At 38.9% G+C, this 23,348-nt stretch overlaps 1 protein-coding gene across 2 annotated transcripts in view; it reads right to left on the reverse strand.

Annotated features, from left to right (window-relative positions):
* The window catches only part of ipo11 (importin 11), a 116,338-nt gene that overhangs the window by 13,279 nt on the left and 79,711 nt on the right, over positions 1–23,348 (reverse strand). For both annotated transcript variants that reach the window (XM_071483400.1, XM_071483401.1), the window contains exons 26-29: positions 23,230–23,343; positions 22,660–22,781; positions 17,325–17,420; positions 14,787–14,871 (exon numbers count right to left, since the gene is read on the reverse strand). In XM_071483400.1, coding sequence (XP_071339501.1) covers positions 14,787–14,871; positions 17,325–17,420; positions 22,660–22,781; positions 23,230–23,343 — 417 coding nt within the window. The remainder of the gene's footprint in view (positions 1–14,786; positions 14,872–17,324; positions 17,421–22,659; positions 22,782–23,229; positions 23,344–23,348) is intronic.

Raw genomic sequence — 23,348 nt, forward strand, 5'->3', positions numbered from 1 at the left:
CAGTGAGCTGAGCGCCAAGGTCATGTTTCATTCATCAACATTTTCATGGACAAAGATTGGTCAACCATACAGAAAATAGACAGCAACATATATATCAATCGAGAAAGATACAGGAGTTCAAAAAAGTCATAGAGAAGTAACAGCAAGAACAGGGAGAGAGAGAGAGACCCCCCCCCCCACCCAAAGACACAATCACACAGCTCTCTCTCCTTACATGAGGTTTCATTAATTCATGGTCTCTTGACTTAGAGGGAGGATTAGAACTTAATTGCAGTAATTTCCTCACCAAATGGGCCAGCACAAATTGTAATACTCTAATTAGTATTATACTAGAGGGCGTAAATGTTAGATACCCCTCTAGTAGTGTGTCATAAGGTGTGGGAGCGTGTGCATGCATGTACATAAGATGGATGGAAGTGAGTGAGGCCACCGCACCTCACACTCTCTTAAAAAAAAAAAAAAAAAAAAAAAAGGGAGCTGCATTTTGATACAAGGTAAAGTCAGTGTTTATTATCCTTTGACTGTTGAAGTGGTTTTTCAGTTAATCTACTGATCAAAAGCAGCCGATAGAGGCGTTCCCCGTCTGACACCAGTTGTGTTAACAAGCAGTGAGTGCTCAGGCTCAGTTTTCAAACTTACCACTTTCAATTAGGACCTCTGCTTTCTGCCTCACAAAAACACAGAATAACTGTGAATTTTTACTAAAGTTAATACAGTCAACTCAAGAAAACCTTTCTTTGCCTCAGTTTGCAGTGCCTGGAGCAGATATGCTTATGTTTGTTTCTGTTGACATCTTTCCATTAACAATTCCATTCCTTTTACTGTAAAATACAACTGAACAGCTGCATCCATCAGGTTGGCCTCAGCGAGGAGCTTGTGGTTAGCTTTAGATTCTGGAGAGTGTCAGTCCAAAAACGGGTGAATTTATTTCTTGTGTGCTTAAATGTCTTTAAAAATACTATTAAAACTTTTTTTTCACATTTTATGCCTAAAAAGAAATGCATAAGAATTAAACTGAAGTGTATAGACACTATAAACAATAAATGAGTAGTACTAATCAAGGGTGTTGTCTATGTTTATAGGGACTGTAAATGCATATGTGCACCAGTGCATATATATATATTAAGTGTGTGCCAACAGATTAAAATAAATGTGTAGAGTCCTCAGCTCCACAATCTTCGAAATTGCTTCCCCTTAAATAATTAAATTGTGATTCCATGCAGGAAGTGAACCTAACTTCTTTACTTTGGTTCCCTTCAAATCAAGTCAAATTCCATTAAAATTAGTTTGAGGACAAAGGCTAACGTATGGTCATGATGATAAATAAAGGGCTATAAATCATTCCGACATCAATCACTTGACTGAGAGATTGGCTGTGACTCTTGCAACTGAGGCTTTGAGTGACAAGCTGGGTCAAACAGTGAAATGCAACATCCTGTCTGAAATCTGCTGTGCCATCTGGCAGGCACAGGAGGACCAATTTCTGCTTTTGTAAGATGGGAAGCAGGAGTGGAAGAACGCAGTCAGCAATTTTTGCAGTTGGGAACTTTTTAAAGCGTGGTACTTACGATGAGGGATTACACAGGAACGAGACAGCACTCAGACAGAGGAAGAGCATCATAACTATGAAGGGAATTTTCAGTTCCTTGTATATCATTGTGATATAAGCTTTAAACTTTATAGACTGCAACAGAATTGTCATTTGTGATACACTGCAACAACCATCTAAATGCTAAATTGATCCACTTTAATTTATAACTCGGAATTTGAAGTTTCGCAAATATGTAGTATCCTTTACAAGTCACGCTAAATCTAATGAGTGATAATTTCTTATTTCGATAAAGACCAAGACAGGTGCAAGGTGGTAGGTCTTGGGTGCACAGATTGTGTGGGAATCTCCAATGGCACCTGCTGTTTTGGTCCATGTAGGTCCAGCAGCACAAAGTGGGGAAAAAAACAGGGGTTGGCTGAGGCACAACATAATTTGGCGGGTGTGCTAATTAATGAGTTCACAGTCACGTCTATGGTCTCATTGCTCTGAAACAGCTGTGCCAATCCCGCTGACGCATGACCACAACTGCTCAACAAATGGCAAGAGGCTTCTCCAGAAAATCAGTCTGGGTGGTGCTGAGCAGCAGGATCTCAACACAGGGCACCTAAATGATTGAAAATGTTAATGAAGCCGTTTATATGACCACATCAATCAGACGCTGCTTCAGTTTTATTTATACTCTATCTGACGTCATGAACACAACAGCACAAACACAACAATCGGGTGCAATGAGCCAACAAAGGCATTCACATGCATTCAACATGTTTGTTAGACATACAGGGTAAAGGACACAGTACACACAATACATTATGTAAACATAACTTTTGCTTGTTTACAAGTCTTGAAACAGTGGGTTGGAAACTTGGGAACTGGTTGCGATGTGTTTTCCTCACAGTAACACCAGTAGTGTTTGCTCTACCTGATTTGAAGTTTTTATAGATTAGAACTGTGACCAAAAAAAAAAAAAAAAAAAGTAAATGTTTTTGGGAGTTGTTTTTTTTTTTTAATTTTTTTTAGGTCTAATCATTTTTGGTACTGTTTAAACAGAGCAAGGCAGATTAATTATAATAAAAAAGCACTGCTTGAGGTGCTGTCAGATTAGTTCTCTTCCTTTGACAATACCACTGTGATATCATCTTTTTTATTCTGCCAGCTCATTTCAAGAGAGAATCATATTGCATTTGTCAGCGACATATAAATGCTAAAATATGTAAATAAAAAATAGCTTAGACAATAATTAATGGTACAAACAGAAATTTCCTCTGCAACCAACTCTCAATCTTTTGGTACAACTGCTCTCTAAGAGGTAATAAAATTCTGCGAGCCAGTTCTGGTAAAATGTGCAGAAGCTGTGGGCTTTTTGAGTTCCTGGTCAGGTCAGAGATATGTGACGTACGTGATAATTCCACAATGCTGGTGAACAAAAACTTAGAATATGTGCAGGTCTCACAAGCTTGCCTGAATCAGAGCAGATCATGACACAGACTGAGAAATACTCTGAACAAATAAATGTGACAGCTTTTATGCATGAGATTCTGAAGAGGAAGCAATATTAAAAAAGATCAGACTGAGGATGTTGTTGCTTTGACATTTCCACTGTGCAGCATCCTTTCAATGAGGGCTGGTAGATACAGTGTGAGAATACACCTCTGATCTTTTTTACCGCCTCAAAAAAACGAATAAAATATTAAATTAAGTGAGTTATCGAGGGAGTCTAATTTATTTTAACAATTTACTATTATAGCTTTGTTTGGTAGTGTTGATCTATTGGATGCAATTTCTTGAAGTTCAGTTCGGTACTATTCCAAGTTTGAAAAAGTCGGACACTCAACTAGAGAACGCTATACTGTTTGAAGAGCATCACATAATTTTCAAAGTTGAGCCAAAAGTTTTTGGAGCCTGCAAACTATCCAGTGAAATTGGTATATTGAGCTGGACACCTCATTCTCTGCAGCATCTGTTGTGCAGCTGCCAGCCTTACACTTGCAGCTCATTATCCGTCGTCAGACAATACTGTTGAACTGCCAGCAATATGCCAGTGACTGTTGTACAGTTGATCAACATTTGCTCTCAGTCAATTCAGGTTAATGCCTTATTATTTTTTTATGCTTCATTATTTTATTTATTTCATTACTTAATCAACCTGCCCAGCGCAAAGACCAATGAGTCTGGCATTTTGTCACTTGTGTGTGAAGCCCTGAATTTGAGTGAACAGGACTAAGGGTTGAGAATAAATGCAGCAGCGTGAAATCACACTCATTTTTCAGCTCTACCAGCAAACAATCAAAATCACAGATTGGTTGTAATGACCCCCATGCAGAATGAATAAGCTTCAAACTGGTAATAATGATGTATTAGCATCAATTTAACAACTGTGAATTGTCGGACCAAAGATCGATTATCCTCATTACTTGAATCAGTCTAATTAACTCCCAATAAATCCAAAGAGCTGACAGCTGAAAAATACTAAACACATTTTTGGCCGCATCATCAACTGATCTGCTCGGCTACAACATTAAAACAATGAATGGCGTAATGACTGAAGAAGTAAGTGGACAAAATGATTCTAGCATTCTCTGTGGTGCATGCTCTATGTTTTAATATCTTGCTGCTCTTTATAAACAGCAGGTTACAGTCTTGTTAATATGCCGCCATGGAACAGTTTAATCAGTATGGCAACACTAATGATAGATGACTGGGAATACTCTAATAGTCATCTCAGAGTCCTCGAAGGCCCTGCCCGCCCTCGCAGATGTTGTCATTTATTCTGGCTGATAGGATTTCTGCCAAGACTGAATATGGGCAAAATTATGCTGCAATAATGTGAGGTCACCAGACTCCATGAAAATAAGACTGATAATGTGTATTATTTCCCACGCTAAAGCCGGGCAGAGACTTTATGTATTCAAAACTATTTTAAACCTGACTGATCTCAGAATCAGGCAGAATTTCTGCAGGACTGGTTGTTGTTTGAAATGCAGATTGAGGGTGGTCACGACCACCTTACCTAATCAATCAATGACATGGCTCTCAGACAGTCGGTTGGATTTCTAGCATTTTGGTTGGCTGTCCTGCAGTCTGAGCAGTTCCACAGTTCAGTTGCTGTCAAAAGGTCCATTACAAACTGCAATGAGCTTGTTTTAATATTTGTAATATTTACATGTTGATGCTAAAATTGTAGTCTGCTGCTAAGATATAAAACTCAACTTCACTGTGGAACATAAAAACCATATTGTCTGCATCGTCCATCCATCTAAAGCTCTATAAATTTCTTTTTTTCTTCTTACTCTCTGTTCATAAAATGAATGAACGGAAGACTACTGCAGTGTTTCTCTCTTTTTGTCAACAGTGAAAATGAGGTTGTCTTATCTGAATGAATTTTAATGGAATTGTCACTGGACAAAACTGAATGTTGGTACAGTGTATACATTCACTGTGAGCATAAAGTTGCAGGTTCTGGACATGAAGAAAGGCTGATTAAAACATGTCGTCTGACTCTAACACAACCTCCAAGATTAATCAAAAGGACAGTGCCTGTTCAGCTTAGTAGGTGCAGCAGAGATGATGAGTGAGTCTGGTACTGAGAGGTGTAATCAGTCAAAATAATTAAAATCGCCTGTGTGGCTTTACCACAAGGCATGGCCTTTAATGGAGCCTTGACATGGCATACATTTTGACATGCCAGAGCAGGAAAAGCAGACGAGTACTTCATAACATTGATGATGCCTGATTTCCACTTCGAAGAGGTCGCTGGCATAGTTTACTGGGTTCCATTTCACAGTGAAATGGTAATAGAAACAGAAATAAACACTGCAACTAAATTGTAAGAATTGCATTGTGTTGCTGTGCATCACCTCTTGGTTACCTTGCCTATTGCTGTTATCTCATGGACAGATATACAGGTGGGCCACATTTCTCATGTTTATTATAACTGCCCAAGGGACATTTAATGCCTTGGAAATGCTCCTGTATTCTTCACCTGAACTGAACTTGCTGCACATTGCCAGTTAAGTTGCCACACACACATTTGGATTTTTCTTTTGTCTTCATGATGTAGATGCTGCAATTTCTTCCCATGAAATTCATGGAATAGTGGTTATGACCCTGTAGATACAATTATGTTGTGCACAATATGTATGGGTGTCTCAATCAAAACAATAACAAAAGACGGAGTTTTGTGACTTTGTGAAATAGTGTATGATCAACTTGACAATATAGCTCTAATAGGTCAGGTCATTTTTAGACATTTTAATGTGCAAAAGTTATATATACCTTTAACGTAAACACACATTTTTTGACCTAAAATCACTTGCCACACTTGGTATACTTGCTTTAATAAGCTTTAACTTAACTTTCTTTAAATTGAAAATATGTCTGCAGTGGTTCAGTAGAAGTAAAACAATATATCCATAGATACAAACTGTGCATAAACCCCATTTCATTAAAACCTAACTCTACTAATACAGCCACTTATAAAGGTACATGAAGCGTGTCCTGGTATAACCTCAATAACTGACATACAGTCTGCCCATGTTATAAACCATAAGCTTTCCTTCTGTACTTAACTTGTGGCTCAGTGGAAAACTGCAACATACTTGCGATACTGCCATACTCTAAGAGCCTACAGCTCCCAGTATTCTCAGGGACAAATGGCTGTAAAGCTGAGAAGCGACAGAGATGGAAACTAATTTTGATATCTCTGTATGCCTTAGGCAGCACAAAGAAGAATCTTTATATCTTGTGCTGCAAAATAACACTGTCAGAGAGCTCTGTTATTCAACAAAACTAAATTATGCTGACACTGATGGTCTGCTTGAGACTAGGAGCAATAATAAAGCAAGAATGCTTTGTGTGGCCCAGAGTGATTTGATAACACACTGAAACTCATTTCCTATAAATATATACCTCAGAGGACCTCTGGAGTCAGTTTGATTGTTCATTAAAATGAAATAATGAAAAGCTGTTGAATGACAAAAACAATGTCATGATGAATCTGTAATTCATCAAAGCTTTAGAAACATTTTTGGTTCACTCTGAGCAATAGCAGCTACTGGGGAATGGTGTAATAGGTATCATTTTCTGTCACCTACTTTATTGAACATCAAAGCATGCACACTGAATGGGATTGTCATTTAAGTGAACTAAATCACTCTTATTGCTAATCTAAACAAAATAATGAAAATGAAAGGACAATGTTCTCCATTCACTCTGCGCAATAACAGCCATGGGGCAACAATGTAATAGGTAGAATTCTTTATCTTCCTCTTCTTAGATTTCAAAACATGCACACTTAATGGGATGCCCTTTCAAAGCCATGAAATCATCAAAAGTTTTACTGGAGGAGGTCTAATTCCTAATTGGAATTTTAACTTAAAAATCCCATTTGAACTACAGGGGCGGGTGGCTGACAAAATATTTGTCATGCTGCATATTCCACACTTGAGTTGGGTAAAACTTAGATTTTAGCAATTCTGATGCTGGACCTAGTTCAAATTCTTGTAAGTTTTGTAGGAAAAGCACATAAATTGCACTGAAAGCATAATTTTGCATATTTTCTGTAGATTTAGGCTGCCAATCACAGTAATTTATCATACATCAGTATGTACTGTGCTATTCCTTTTGAAAAAAAAGGCAAAGTTGTCAAATGTAAGTCCAATATTAGCTGTTTGAGTTTGTCACCCTCACATCAGAAGCTCAAAATTGCACTGAAAGTCCTTTATTTAGACAGAAAAATAGTCTGCAGTGTCGCGCAGTGGCTTTCTTTTGGCAGATTCATGAATGAGATGTGTAAACAATTATTTGACTCAGTGTCTCTGTAACACAAACAAACCCACACTCCTTTCAATAACGCTGTCTGAAGAGTTTTTATTCTGAGCTACAGCCCACTACTTTCGTTGTAAGACTCATCACATGTATAAAAATTTTTTTTAAATTAAAATCAATGTTCATTATTCTGTCACATTACCAGTAAAAAAAAAAAAAAAAAAAAAAAAAAAAAAAAAAATAGACACACTGAAAATCAAATCATTAGCCTTATAGCCTAGAACAAAAACTCATCAGTTACACATCCTGAGCAAATGCCATAAATGACTAAACCAAGCACTCTGTTCAAGTTCACAAAATGGGATTTTTAAAGTGAGGGTGTGCCTGCACCTGGTTTGCTGCAAAACAGCTGTGACATGATTAACCATAAAAACGAATGTGTTTGATCACATTAGCTACACTTGGGCAGTAGTGCCACAGTGTGAGTGTAGCTCCTCAGGCAAATAACTCCATCTCTCGTCTTCTGGCATTAGTGAACTCATTGAGGATCTGTTGTTGGCCTCCATACATTTGGCACATTTGTGGATCTTAATTTGTTTTTCTTTTCAATACTTTCTCATCTTCCAGACTCGCCAACTTGCCTTTATATCGGTGCTTTTCCAACTCCTGTCTAACTGTCCTGTAATGTCTCACTTTTATTGGCCTAAATATTTTCGACATGACAGTGAAAGCAAGACTGAGAACAATCAAGCCTTTTCAAGATGGAATAAGATACGGCATCCCCATTCTTCACTCAGTTAGATCAAGCCAGTAAGGTTGTGACAAGAGGTGGTGAGGAAAGCTCTGTGGCCTATCTGAGTAACAGTGATAGAACAGTGTGCTTTCAAATGAACGGGAAAGTAGTCTCAGATTTTTGGACCCAAATGTACCACTCAAAAGACTTTTGCCAGTTAAGACAGTGGAAGTGAACAAGGTACAAGACAGTTTCAATATGTGTTGTTCCTGCAGCTTGGCACTTGAACAGTGGTTATGACCCTGTAGATACAGCTTGGCACCCTGCCGTGTTCAGCAGAAATGCATTTGGTACTACTCATGTGGGACAAGAGGAGCATTCAGTGATTCTGTTAGTCATTATTGGAATGGATTTGGTGGAAATGTTACTGAACATTTTCCTAATAGACTGGCCTAGTAACACCTCCTCTAAGTACTCTGGTGATTGATTTATGAAGTGTGTGTTTTCTGTGTATTTATGTTAAGGGCCTTCTACTAATAAAAATGTTGAGTAGTCTCACAGTTAAAATAGTTTTGAGGCTATCAGTTGGTACTGCAAGGCCTATGATTGATATCGCAATTAAACTGAATGTATGACACATAATTGTGCGTGCAACTACATTAACACACAAACACATTTTTAAAAACTGCTGTTGATGTGCACTTGACCACTACATGCTGTATTACAAACAGAACAAGGTATGTTTACGTGAGCAGTCTGCGTGGATTGAAAGATGGTGTCTAGTTATGCAAATACATTTGTATATATTTTGAGGTATGCATCAGACACAATTATGGCCACCACAGTATAATGGTATAAATCTGTGGTATTCAAGGCACTGGAGGATGATGGGAAAACTCAACAGCAATGTGCCTAAACACAATCCACATACCTACACAGTCGTTACTTCTTTCTTTCTTAAACCTTTTCCAATGGAAATAATTCACACCAAAGTCTGTGGATTATCCCAGGTAAGAAAGACATTGCATTTGGGCTGAAATACTGTTTCTGAATTGATTTTTTTTTAAACACAACTTTTCAGTGCTTCGTGCACCACAAACAATTTAAAATTTGACGGCCAATATCTCAATATCTTAGCAAAAGAAAATGAGAAAATCAGTTGAGACCTGGCTTCTAGCTTAACATGAAAGTAGCAGAAACCATGATGAAGTACAATAGTTTGTATTTTGGCACATGATTCAACATCTAGCCTCCATCACTAATCAATGATAAAGTTTAGCAACCTGACCCCTCATTATATTCAAGTTTTTCTTGCACTACTGTGATCAATAAGGCACCTTTGTTCATTCTTTTCTATTTGTCTAAGCAGTCATTGGGAACTACTCACACAAATGCAGTACAACCTTAACTTGTATGGGTGTTGTGCATGTACAGTAGTGTGTAGTTAAAGAAAAAATAATCTGCTCCAGTGGGTGTGTGGCAACCACAGCACAACAGACGGAGCCCGAGTCATTAGTACCCAATGGAGAAAGTCTTTGATGTTGCCTATCCTTCGTCTTGTTTGATGGTGCTGACCTTGTAGATGAAGCACCAGAATCAAATGATGCATTACGTACCGAGGCCGGGGCACAACATCAGTTAGCCTAGTCTAGTCGCCTGGAACACTCAGATCAAAGTGAGGGACCCTTAAAAATCCCAGACAGAGATAGATTGAAGATAGAGTAAAACAGTCAAGGGCTTCCAAAACACAAACACGGCACCCCCACCAATCCACCCACACTCATACACACCCTCGCACAGAAAAACAAGGCAACTCATATTTTGAGACAAATTCAGAGGCAACCTCTGAATGAAAGGATAGATGGACAGAAACATCAAGCTGTGATCTTAAAAAGACTCACACTCAAATGTTTAAAAGTCAACCATTAGGATATTTTGCATTTTCATTCATTCCAGGTTTATCAAATACCAAACTTGTGTGTATGTGTATACATGCAGTGGCAGACAAGGTCCTGCAAAAAAAAAAAAAAAAAAAATCTTTATATATTTTTTAGACCTGTTTTCAGTCAGGGTAATCACCATAACGTCATCAGCTTATGACACATACACACTCAGATAAACACATTTCTGAGGACTAGGGACATACTGATACCACAGGAATTCAATAGGCTTTCAAAGTTAGCAGTTTCTTAAAAGAATAGATTCTTGTTGGGCAAATGATGTTGAAATGCCCATATTATGCTTTTTGGGGCTTTTCCCAAAGATATTTTTGCCAAATCGCCCACCCTTAGGTGTAATAGTTACCTAACAGAGATGTCGTTCTGCAATCAGTTGCTGTGGACGTACATGCTGTTCACTCTGACAATCCGGATCAGATTCAGGCTCAAAAATGTGCAGATGGATTTGAGAAGTTACCATTTCCAATCAAATATGTTATTCTGCTTAGTTTTAGTTACTAGTTACTTAGATTTGTAGTTTGCTTTCAGGACCTCCACACCAGTAAGAGGAAGAGGCAGTGCTTACCAAATGCTGAATGTGATACCCCTTGGCAAGCTTCCAGACATCCAGCCAAGATGCCAGAATAAAAAACTACAAGATCTATTTCATCCATTTCATCTATGTTGAAAGCACACCAAGTATAAAAAGCAGGACGCTGAATGACCAAAGCCAGTGTTTGTGCCTCCCATACAAAGCTGCTACAGGTAGCACTAGCAAGCCTTCATGAACAGCAGTGGAGAGACAAAGTCTGAGATGGATATTTATAACTCTGTGGTGGCACCACATATGAGCCTGCAAGTAACTGTGCTATATTCAGACCTCAACAAGACATTTAGGGCTGACAAAACTCGAGAAACAGGATGGATATGGCTACGCACTGACAATCCCCCACAGACGCACACACCTGGGGAGCCTCTCATATTGGAACTGCCAACTGGGCTTCAACACAGACACTCTGCAGAAAACCTGTTTTTCCAACAGAGATACAACAGAGAGTCTAGGAGCAGCTCCTGGTGGATGGTTGGGTCTGACCACCAACTCTACGTCACTGTCTATGTTTTTTCCCCAATCAATATACTGGCTACAAGGGCATGCCTCCTACAGTCTGTTGCTTTTTTCTTTAATCTGCTGGGTGTAGTCATCCTTTAAGTGAGTTACCAAAAGTTTTATTTAGTTTTAACATCGTCGTACGTGACTCACTGATAATTCTCGCTGTTACCAGAATGTTTTTTTTGTATCAAGGTCTTTTTGTTAGTATTTTAAGTCATAGAGAATGTAATTAATCCCTGATACAGTTGAACTATGATAATATATCCCCTTCCCCTTTGTTCTGCTCCAACAGAGCCCCATCCCTGTTACAGTATTACCGTATCATGTTGTAATCAGAGTCAATTCTCTAACCGATTTCATACACATACAGATAAATACGATTTGACAGAACAATGTAGGTGAGACTAAAGAAAATGAACAGAAAAAATAATAATTTAAAAAAAAAAAAAACACAAGCAACAAGATGAAATCCCAGTATAGCTAGACTACTTATGGTCTAAGTTAGAAGAGACAGACTATCTTTCTTTTTTTCAGTTATTTTTTCAGGCTTTTGCCTTCATTACAGTTGTGTCTGAGAGATAGAGAGAAAGGAAAACTGGAGTCACAGTCCTCGATGTATCTGGCACAATTTCTTGTGAGAGTCAGACGTGGTAATAAGTACCGATGAGGTTTAAAAAAAAAAAAAAAAAAAGCACATACAAGGCAAATAGACATCACACATGCAGCATAACAACAAGATAAAACAGCTGCAATAGGAACAGTAAACTAGAGACAGAGAGGTGAGGAAAATATTGGAGCGAGTGATTTAAGGCCCAGTGATCAAGATCATTTCTATCTTTTCCTTATATTCACTCTATTCGTCTTTTATGCAGGAATGAAGGTGCTCTAAAGGAAGCAGCAAATCTAATTCAACATGACAAAACAGCACAATCATACAAATATCACCTACAGGGAGAGAGACTGTGATAAAGCTGCTTGATGAGCAGAGGCTGCACAAGAAGAAACTGAGTCAGTATAAGGAGGGAGAGGAAACACAAGAGAAGAGCAAGAGAAAGGTGGCGAGGATGGGTAAGTTATGATACTATACGGACAAATTGTACATAGATAGGGAGTTTAGTTTCCTTTTGTGTGTCAGGCACACATCTGTCTGGATAAGATCTTAAAGCTGACAATGCATATCAGAGCAAACCAAGCTGTGGATGTAAGGTGGATGTAGAGGTGGATGTAACTGCTGGCAAAGCTCAGAGACAGGACTGTATGGAGCCACTGATCTGGGGAAGGCTACAAAAAAATTCTACTGCATTGAAGGTTCCCAAGAGCACAGTGACCTCCATAGTTCTTAACTGGAAGAACTTTGGAACAACCAGGAGACCTTGGCTGCCCAGCCGAACTGAGCAATCAGGGCAGAAGGGGCTTGGTAACAGAGGTAATCAAGAACTGGATGGTCACTCTGGCTGAGCTCTAGACATCCAGTGTGAACCTACGAGAGTGCCTGAGAGGATGGCAGAAAATCCTCAAACTAGGTGTGCAAAGCTTGTTGCTTTATCCCCAAGAAGACAGGAGGCTCTGAGTAAAGGGTGTGAATATTTATGTCTGTGTGATATTTCAGTTTGTCTGTTTTAATACATTTGCAAAAAGTTCTTAAATCCTGTTTTGCCTCTGTCATTATGTTGTACTGACTGTATAGCGATGAGGGAAAAAATAATTTAATAACTTTGACATAAGGCTGCAACATAACAAAATGTTAAAAAATGAAGGGTTCACTCAAGCTGGACTAAGCATTATTGGCTCAGTCTTACACCTGGCGCTAAGCATGGCATAAAACACAATGCAGGTGTCTTCGCTACTTGCGTCTATCTGAGTGCCAATGGTTGTGTTGAAATGAGGTGGAGCCTCACATCACTCGCGCCAATATTTTCCTCTGGGTTGGTGTATTGCCATCTTGAAACAGTGGGAAGCCATTGCACGACTGACCAGCAAAAACCTGGTCTTAAGTCAGTGGTGCAATACTTCACTGTTATTTTAAGGGCACATTATCAATAGAGTAATATGCGCCTACACAGGCAGACGCACAACCCGCACGCGTGTTACACACAAGCAGCGTGTGCCACACTGTTTCCCATTCATCAACTAGACTAAATATGTCACACTACTCTTTCATAATGAGCCGAAAATTTGTTTACCCATCTCATAATATAACACAAACGATGTCTAACCTGATTTGTGCCGTTTCGTCTAGGTAGAGCTGTGCGGCGTGCATTGATTCGCTGAGCCCTCTCTTGCCCCTTGGGGTGCACACGGCTGCCTTTACCTGCTGCCTGGCTGTCAATGCAGCAGATCCCCACACCTAACCCCGCAGATGGTGGACATGCATGGTAGCTTCTGATGAAAGCTGGCTAAACAACGTGTGCGCCAGTGAATGTGTACCTAAAAATAATTAACCAATGTGGATGTGATTTCTTTAAATGTATTCATCATTGCATTGTCAGTCCACTGTCTGAATAAATGTATCACAGTGAAGCACTGATGCATAAACAAGAGAGTTTGAGGTAACTGTTTATTATGAAAAGTGTCTCTCTCGCTCTTTCAGCCAGGAACAAACACACACATTTTCAGGCACATGAGTGCTTTTATACAAATATGTGCACACCTGCCAAGGACAGGAGCCATAAAACAAGACAAACTGAAGCCAATAAATGTCACAGGTCTACTTGCTCATTAACTTTCGCCTCAAGCTCAAAACTGTCTCCTGTGGGCACACCGATCACTCGCACACATGCATGCATGCATGAACGTTCGCAAGCATACACACCCACACACATTAAGAAGCCAAGAGAGGTACGACTTAAAGTCTCCTCTTCTCTATTCCCTGGAGCAAAAAGTCAGGGTCTGGGCTGAGGTGATAAGTACAGTGGAATACCGCCCAGGAAATGCACACATATTATGACACAGAGAAAAAGTCACAAAAAGTCACACAGGGAAACAAATACAGCTGCAACTCTTCATTCAAAGTGAAATCTAATTTGCTTATTCACTTAATTTTGCTCAAGCACTCATTTGGAGCAGACCACATACACAGAGAGACGCCAACATCATAATTAAACAATATTTTCACAATGTGAAGGAGTGTCGCATTTTCTGAGCTTTCACAGTGGCAGAGTAGCACAGGAATGCATGCACATAGACACATACATCACTGTACTGTTTAATTGGTATACATCCCCCACCTAGAGGCCATTTATGGGTACTCAACAGCATCCATGCTTACCTGAAGTGACTCACAGCAGGGTACTGACACATTCGTGCATCTGGGGGCTGTGCTTAAGTGATTACACTGTGTTGTACCTGAAAAGCTGCTGCAGCAGCTATTGAAGCTGAGAAGTAGCTCTCAATTGGTACCTGACTAACAAGTGTATGAAATGACAACATTTTCTCTGCTTACTCGAGAAATACATCTTCTCTAGGTTCTAAATTATGGGGCTAATTGTTATTGAGTGTTTTAATCTCGTATTATTAGAGCCAGTGTGGCAGAAAGGATATCACAAGAGGAGAAGAAAACATTATTGAAGCTATTTATCAAAAAAAAAAAAAAAATCTAAAATGAGAACAGCCCAAGATAACAAAAAATGTTTTAGTGATTGCAAAAATAAAACTGTAGTGTGTGCATACAATTGTGAGAGTCCGACTCACCAGTTTCTTCCTCTTATCCTGCTCAGTCGGTGGCTCCTCATCATCACTTAGCTTAGGCTCTTCAAAATGGCTCATCAGCATGCAGCTGCAAACACAATAATATTCAACTCAATATTAATAAGCACACACAAACCTGCACAGGAGGAGACCATTTCAGAACAGGCAGCATTCACACACAAAGGCGCATTAAAAGAAAAAAAAAAAAACCCTCTGGCACTTTTGTACACAGCTCTGCCTGCTATTCATACGGGTTCATCTGCATGCAAAGAGAATTACAAGAGAAACCCTTGTGTTCAGTCCAAAGTCTGTGTATGGTCTTTTCTTTCTTTTGTCCTTGTTACTTCATCCTTAGCATGAGTAGAGATAAGGTGGGGGGATCCTGAAAGTCACATTACCTGACTTTGACATGTAACACTTGATAACTCGTGATCAGAAATTCTAACTTAATTCTACCTAAACTCTAACTAATGGAATTCAAACTAACAAAAATCAACTAAGTAAAATTAAGTGTGGGGGGGAACAGGTAATTTTTTTGAGAAATACAACTTAGTAACTACAATCCAATCTTTACATTTGACTGTTCATTCTTACCTTTCTCATAAGATTATTTTTGGCCGCAGCAGGCAGCTGTTTTCAGTGGAAGAACTCTGAAAAAGCAACATTACACTATCTGCTCCAAGCCTGTCTCCTAGAAGTTGCCAGGATGGAAAGTGGGTGGACAAAGCACATGACTGTCGCACCACAGACCAGATTTTGCATCCAGACTCCTGTCTGCGTTTTAGTATTAAGCAACAAAACCACTTTGGCAAAGGTTAGGCAAAGATTGTGGTTTTGATTAAATGTAAATAAATATGTTGTGTCTAATGTCACTGTGAACTTTCTGCATTAAACCAGACCAGGATCTTTCCCCAACCTTAACCAGGTGCCTCAACATGAAAAAAAAAGTTTAATAATGCTGGGGTCATTACAAGTGGATAAAGTGCTGCATGATCACATATTTTGATATATTCAGTGATCTTACTACGAAAACATAATCTGGTCACAATATGTTTTGTACAAAACCTATTTTCTGTTGCAGTTCAGTTGTATAGAAATGTAATTTTTGGGAGATAAGAGTTAGTGACTACCTGATGAACATCATGGAGTATTTAGCAGTTCCACATATTTCCCTCAGAGGTTGGCGACCAAAACCAGAGCTTAAAGAGTGTGTGAATCACACAATCAATCAGTCAATCTCACTCCAAATCAGTAATAATGTTGCTCCGGAACTTCTACATGTGTAAATAAGCAACAGTTTGCCACCAAGTTATGGCACATCAACTTAAAGGGTGATGATGTCAATTTTATGTTCACAACTTGTTTCTGCTGCCATAAGTGGCCATAAAATCTGTTTTTGCAGGTTTAAATGAAGAGTTATCACAATTTCATAAACATGGTAGTAGAAGTGACTCGCTTTTTATGCTCTGCAAAAAAATAAAGAACAATTTGTGGCCGTAGTTTTACTTTCTCTTTAAAACTTTTCTCAACCCCTTCTTCATTAATTTGGATTGGCCCTGTACACTTTTAATTTACAGTAGTCATGTGACAAGGGATTTAATTTCTACAATAACACTGGAGCACCATGCTGCTTTGGCTTGCTAACTGCTAATTTTAATGAATATATAAATGGCAGCAATGGCTCTCATTCTTATTCCACACCATGAAAGACCAATTCCAAACCACAAATGACAACAGTTGAATAAAAGCAAAGTCCATTTTAATTTTAAACTTAATTCCTAAATATAGGCAGGAAGATTACAATACCCACTGCTTCCCATCTCAGTTGATTACATTTCCAAATGGGTGAGTAAAACTCAGAGGAAACAAGCATCCACTAATATGTTTTTGTCCGTTATGACGAACAGCATGGAACCAAAACAACTCAACACATCACTGTAAATAAAGACACACTTGCATCTTTGTACACATTTTTTCAGTTCATTTCACATCTAAGTTCATTTCACACTGGCATATCTCAGGGTGGTGCTGGGTGCTTTGACAGCAGGAAAAAGAAGTGCCGGCATGAGGGTTAACATCAACTAAGAAATGAGCAACATGCTACTGGGGCAGAGCGCCAGAGAGGAGAGTGATGGTGCAGATTCAGAGTCGCAGCAGGGCTGCGTGAGTGTCTCCTTCCATAGTGAGCCAGTGTTTTCTGGGCCATTTCACAGGCCATTATTTTTCTAGAGAAATGTGTCCCGTCCAACGGTGCAACTCAGCCTCCTTCAGCACACTGACACGATCCATGAGTAAGCGGCTGCTTCTGTATCATTATTTTTACATTCTTTCTTCAGAGTTTTGTTTTTGATGAATTGGAATTTCAGCAGCACATCTGCAATTGCACTGCTTCGTGTACTTTCGGAACAAATGTTTCATCCATCTCCAGTCATCATGCACAACCTTTGTCAAAATTACAAACTTGACTGGAATGTTTCAACTGCATGGTTTTGGAGAATTTATGCATTTGTTTCTCTGTCCTCTCTCCGAATTTATACTTACTCTTTGAAGGTGCCTGTTTCGGGATCTTCGGTCATTACATCATGCAGCGCCTCGACGCAGATGTTGATGATGCCACAGAACTTGTCCTGGATCACACTGATAACACACAGATGACACAGACTCATTACTCATGAGAACATTAATTCACCAGCTGCTGTGTTTGAATGAGAGTGCGATATAGAGAGAGGTGGGGATTTGGCCAAAGAAGCAAATGGTCATTGAGAGCAACAGACTGTATTAAATCCTGGCAACAGTGGCTGCCCCCCCCCCAAAAAACAACAAAAAAACATATGGCCATCTGTGGCTATGCCATCAAACAACTCACATCACAGCACCCACGTCCAGATTGCTCTCTTTTTATGCATCCTTCCCTCACCATTTCACCTTTGGCTTTTGGATTTAACATTTCTCTATTCCCTGTGTGCACACTTGGTAGGGATGTTTTACTACAACAAAGTCCAAAAACAGAGAAGGGGAAATCAAAACCATAACACTGAAAACATTTCTCTACTTTTATGGTCCTACAAAAACATGCTGCCATTGTGCTGATCAATCATGTATGATAAGGGTGATTTTCAAACTGTAAAAGGGAGTTTTATTGTCGCAAAGCAAACATTCAAGGGTGAAAAATAAAAATCAGTGAGGTTTATTGTCTTTTATTTTTCCGAGCTTTGAGACGTGCAGCAGTCATTGATGAATTATTCCAGTCCTTCTTCAAGCACTGGAAGAAAAGTGGGTTTTCCCATGTCAATAGGAATACAAAGCAAGGAGGGAAAAGAACACAAAGACACAAAGACTGACTATGTGTGGGTATGGGCAGTGATGCATCAAACGTTCTGTCAGTTCAAGTACTTGGATAGGTAGACCCCAGGCAATACTGCATAAAAGTTCACTGAGCATGAAGTCTGCCAAAAAAAAAAGGATAAATCAGTGCAAGACAGACACATGCCCTGCCAGTGCAGATATAAATGTCATATGTGTGGGGATCCTTTCCATGTATACGACTCAAGTATATATTCAGACTATATATATTGTCATCAAGACAGATATAAAGTGAAAGCTGAGCTATAGCAGAAGTGGATCCATCAAGCCAGTATATAGCTGTGCACTTTCTACACTGGTGTGTGAGAAAATGTGTGTTTCTCCAACCAACTACGAGATAAAATTATATTAAAGAAAGAAAAACTGAATTTTCAATAGTTCATTCAATCCCTACTAATGTCCTACAAGTGTAAAATACATCACTGAAAACATCTGCCCCAAATTTCCTAATACTACTCTCAAATTAACAACAATAGCAACACCTGGATGCAGGCATCATATTAAAGATCCACTATCGCACATTAAAACATGTCTGTCAATTCTAATTCTGTCCAGCCCCACACCTCTCCACTGATTATTTTCTAATGGCTACTGCTGTGGCTTTGTGCCTGTCATTCAAATCAGTGTAAGTGGAAACCTGATCTGAGAGCTGATGGGCTACGTGCAAAGAAAAATTAGTCGCAGCAAAGTCCTCTTCAGAATCAAGCGTCTCTGTATCGACCTCACTCCATAAACAATAGGTGGCTGCAGGGCGGCATGAGAAGGTAACCAGTGAAGGCTGCACCCAAAATGAAATTTTCAGTGTGAATTTCTGGCCTGCTGTGTTTTAATTCAAGACAGTGGGATTTTTATTTACTTATTTTTTTCCCAGCAAATGATTTTTTCATCATATTTCAGTCAGATTTTCTTTGTGTGATCACTAGCAGTTACAGAATACTGTCTGTCTATTGAAACATCTTTCCTCCTTTTAAAAGCAGTGCTTTAATACTTCCTCTTGGTTACGTCTTTCTTAAAAAAGGCTTATATATTCCAGCTGAACTTGTTGGATTTCAAATAAGCATCACTAATTAAACTTGATGCTGCTGTGCATCACTGATTTTCGATCTATAGAGTAGACCCTAAATAGTCAAAGTGCTCTGGTGGTATAAGTGGTAAGCGCAAATGAGACGTAAGACTTTTTGATGTGAGCGTAAGTACTTTTGGAGAGGAGTATGTGATTCCTCGCATGAGATAAAACTGATATAATCACAATATGACAAAATGTGAGCGCAGCAGATCCAGCTAATAAAGATGCACAGATTGATTTGTTAATAATAATAAAAATAGCTTTTCAAAATCCAAATTACAAAGTGCAAAACAAAGCTGACAAGTCATCAGAAATAAAAGATAACAGTTAAGGTTAAGTTATCAAGGTCCTTGTTCTTGTTGAGTATTGACATTTCTTGACGGAAGCTTTGCCTTCGAAATGCAAACTCACAGTGATGATGAACTGGTACTGCAAAAAAAAAAAAAAAAAGGCTGAACAAGAGCTTCTGATGACTTAAGCAGTCTTCTGTGCAGATGACCTCATGGCCGTGCATGTTAAACACTAAATGAAACATTCAAGTGCACTCAGACTGCACAAAAGTTAGTGCTACTTGGATTCAGTCTTTTGAAAGTTGATCTTACTAAAGGGCAAACAGGACACTGATGCATTCAAGGAATTGAACTAATCACATAAGGCAAAAGTAGTGGACAAAATCAATACAAACAAAATGTGACAGTGAAAAAAGGTTATAAGCAGCTTGTCTGAATTGACAAACAACAATGCAGCCGTATGAAGACAGAAAAGAATACGGAAATATGTGCTATGTTGCAACACAAAATACAGTAAGTGATCAAAGTGAAGCTACATAAAGTGAGCTACTGAACACTGCTAATACTGTTATCATCAAATTATATTCCATCTAATTTCAACAGTTCTTAGACAAATTATCCGTCCACTATTCAAATAAAAACGACACAAACTGCATGGTTTATAAAAGGAAGTTGGATTCTCCTATGTGACATTCTTGACTGATCCGCCAGTAAGAAAACACAAACCAGCAAAGAGGAAAAATGCCAAACCCTATACTTTCCTATGTATCACATACTCTGGTGATGCCTTTTTACTTTTGGTCTTGAAGTATAAAATGAAAAGCATCAGCATTACCACCACCACTATTATTCAGATTTTGTTCCATATGTAAATATTGTATCACAAAGCACTTGCACAAATCAGGAACAGTTTGGGAGCGATGTACTGCTCTTCCAAAAACTAGTGAGACAAAACTGTGGTCCAAAGAATGATGTATGAATTAACAATAAAGCACAGACCAAGTGCAGCTAATCAGTCATCCCAGAAAGAGCACTCTTTGATGCTAATGTGGTCGCCAAAAAATTTATACCACACCAATCAACACTGCAGAGTCTTGAATGCCAAAATATTTCATTATTACCCAACACCTATCTTGTCGACAAATGGACAAGGACTCCTTTTTTGAATAATCTTAATGTCCAGAAAAATCTTAGCCACTGACTTTCTGTTTATTCTTTTTCCGGGTAACATCATGTTTTCCAAAGACACCAGTAAAAAAAAAAAAGCCCTGATAAGGAATGTCATAAACTGAAGAGAACTTCCCACCCATACGTGTGTATGTTAAAATAGCAATGGCCAAAAAAGTTTGTAAGTAATAATAGAATATCAAGTGAGAGGCAACACTCATCAGACACCCCAGTTATTTAGGCTACATTGTTCTCTAACAAACTCTTATCTTCTGTCTGATACCGGAAAAATGATAATTTGTGTTGCTACATGATTGCAAAAAAAGAAAACTTTGTAAAAGTGAACTTTTTTCTTATGATTGCTTACTTTAATAATATACATAAATACTGCACTTCATTTTAAAATTATGTGTCCTTAGGGTGAAAAAAATATATTTTTCAGCTGAAAGACTGAAGTACATAAAACAGTAAAACACAGGATTCATGCTACTCACAATCTCAACCTGAAGTGTGATGCTTTGCTAAATCTTAAAGAAAAAAAACAAGATTATATGATATGGAAGCAGCTATGGACAAGATATGGACCTCTTCCTATTTTAGTTATGTATGTATGAGAGAAAGTTGATTTGTCATGCAGCCCTTCACCAGCCAGGGCTGTCGTAATCAATTGTTGCTCCAGACCACGGATGGGGGTGTAACAAAGGATTTCATGCCTGTCTACATCTCCAGTATTATTACCATATCTGGATTATAGAATACTGCCGCTTCCCAAAATCTTGATAAAAACATGCCCCACCATACAGTCAGATAGGACATCACAAGTAGTTTATCATTTTAACCCACAGTGACTCCTTTGAACCACTTCAAGAGAAGTCCCACTTGGAAATGAAATGAGAAAACTCTTTTGATGGTAAGTGAAAAACATTTCTTTAAAAAAAAAAAAAAAAAAAAAAAAAATTGGTACTTTGCCTTCCTGTGCACCTGTCATGCTTAGCTGTAGAAAACAGCCTCACGTGTGATGAGTCGGGAAAGAAAAGTATTTTCTGTACCTCAAACTAAATTCGATATTTCAACTCTTTCAATTTATCTTTGGTTGCAAGGCCTAAGCAAAGATACATCAGGTTTTATCTTTATCTACACACTACCATCAGCATCCTGCGCAATTTCAGAGGGTATACAGTTCACACTTTTATACTCTGGTCAGTATCAAGCCTAGATTTAACCTACAGCTTTGCTGAGGGCTGTCTCATCAACATTTGGTAGAGAAAGAAACTTTTTGGGTGCAACTTTTCTAGCACTGCTTGGAAGAGCCTGAAAAACTTTGACACTGAGCAACATCCTAACTTCTGGACTAGGTGGGCTCAACTCCTGTGTGTGTGCACATGTCCGTTAACTCACAAATGCAGGCACACACAAGAACAGAGAGATGCCTCATGTTGTTGGTACAACAGAGTCAAGTCCTTAAGCATGTGACAGCATGTCTCTCGTTATAGACGGGGGCATCAAGAGGTGGCAAGTTAGACAGAACATAGACTCAGAGAATGTTTGTGAGTATGTAAAACTGTTGCCTCTCTTACAACACTGTGTAAATAAACCTCTCAATATACCATAGTACTGTGCATATACAGCATGTTCATGCTGTGCCACTGTGAGATATTCCATATGTATGGTATAATGCAACACTGGTTAAGCTGTTGATTTTGTGCAGCATATTACGGCTGTTGGACAAAAGTCTGTCATCTCTCTTAAACTTTTTTAACAATAACTAATGTTCTCTGTTGTTAGTGACTAGCAACCACACACAGAAGGATAATACCACCAGCTATAGTCTGTAAAACTAAACAAGTGGTGAATAAATAATTTGTCAAGTACATCTCTTCACATTGCTCTTTTGAGCCCTTATGTAACTGGACTGACAGGGATGGATGCTGTCCACCTTTCACCAGCTCAAAGCCCCATCTGCACATGAATGAATGATAAAGCCTCTCACCTGTTGTCAGATGGGAGAAGGGAAAGCAGAGCCAGTGACGACAGCTTCCTCCTCTCAGGCTGAGTGATGTTGTCCATGCGGTCGACCCACATCTCGATCACACTGCCCAACAACTGGTCCATCTGATGAGGAGAGAGAAGGTTGAAGGAAGAGAGAGATGACAGTTTGACAGCTCAAGATACAGTATACTTTATTTTAATGTTTAAAAATATGGTTTTTAAACCTGTCAATTGTCTTTGCCTGCTTGTTCTCCCTCACTTACCTCCCTGCCCTGTCCTCTATCATCAAAAAAAAAAGACAACTACTGGCCTTTCATTTATTTAGATTAAGGCAGCAATGTCGAAATATACAAATTTAATTTTGCTCTGGGTCACAAATACAACAGTGTAGAGGGAAGACTCTAAACTTTAGCGCTTGAAAATGTTACCATTTGCAATTCCTTGGCTCATTACTTTCAGCCTCGTTCAGAATGATTCCCTTTTAACAGGCACTTTGCACTTATGCTTCTCACAGACATTCAAAAGGACTGTGCTGAGAAGACAGAAGTGAAGGTTAGACATCAAGCCTCACCTCCTGGCTGCACTCAGAGGCCATCTGAGTGAGTAGAGAGGAGAAAAAGCTGGAGTTCTGGAGCAGGACACGGCCCATGATCCCTAGGTAGGTGGACATCACCACGGGATATCTCTGTA

Source organism: Trachinotus anak, unplaced genomic scaffold, assembly GCF_046630095.1.
Source record: "Trachinotus anak isolate AG129_WGS33_773 ecotype Australia unplaced genomic scaffold, CSIRO_AGI_Tana_v1 ptg000008l, whole genome shotgun sequence".
Lineage (NCBI taxonomy): Eukaryota > Metazoa > Chordata > Actinopteri > Carangiformes > Carangidae > Trachinotus > Trachinotus anak.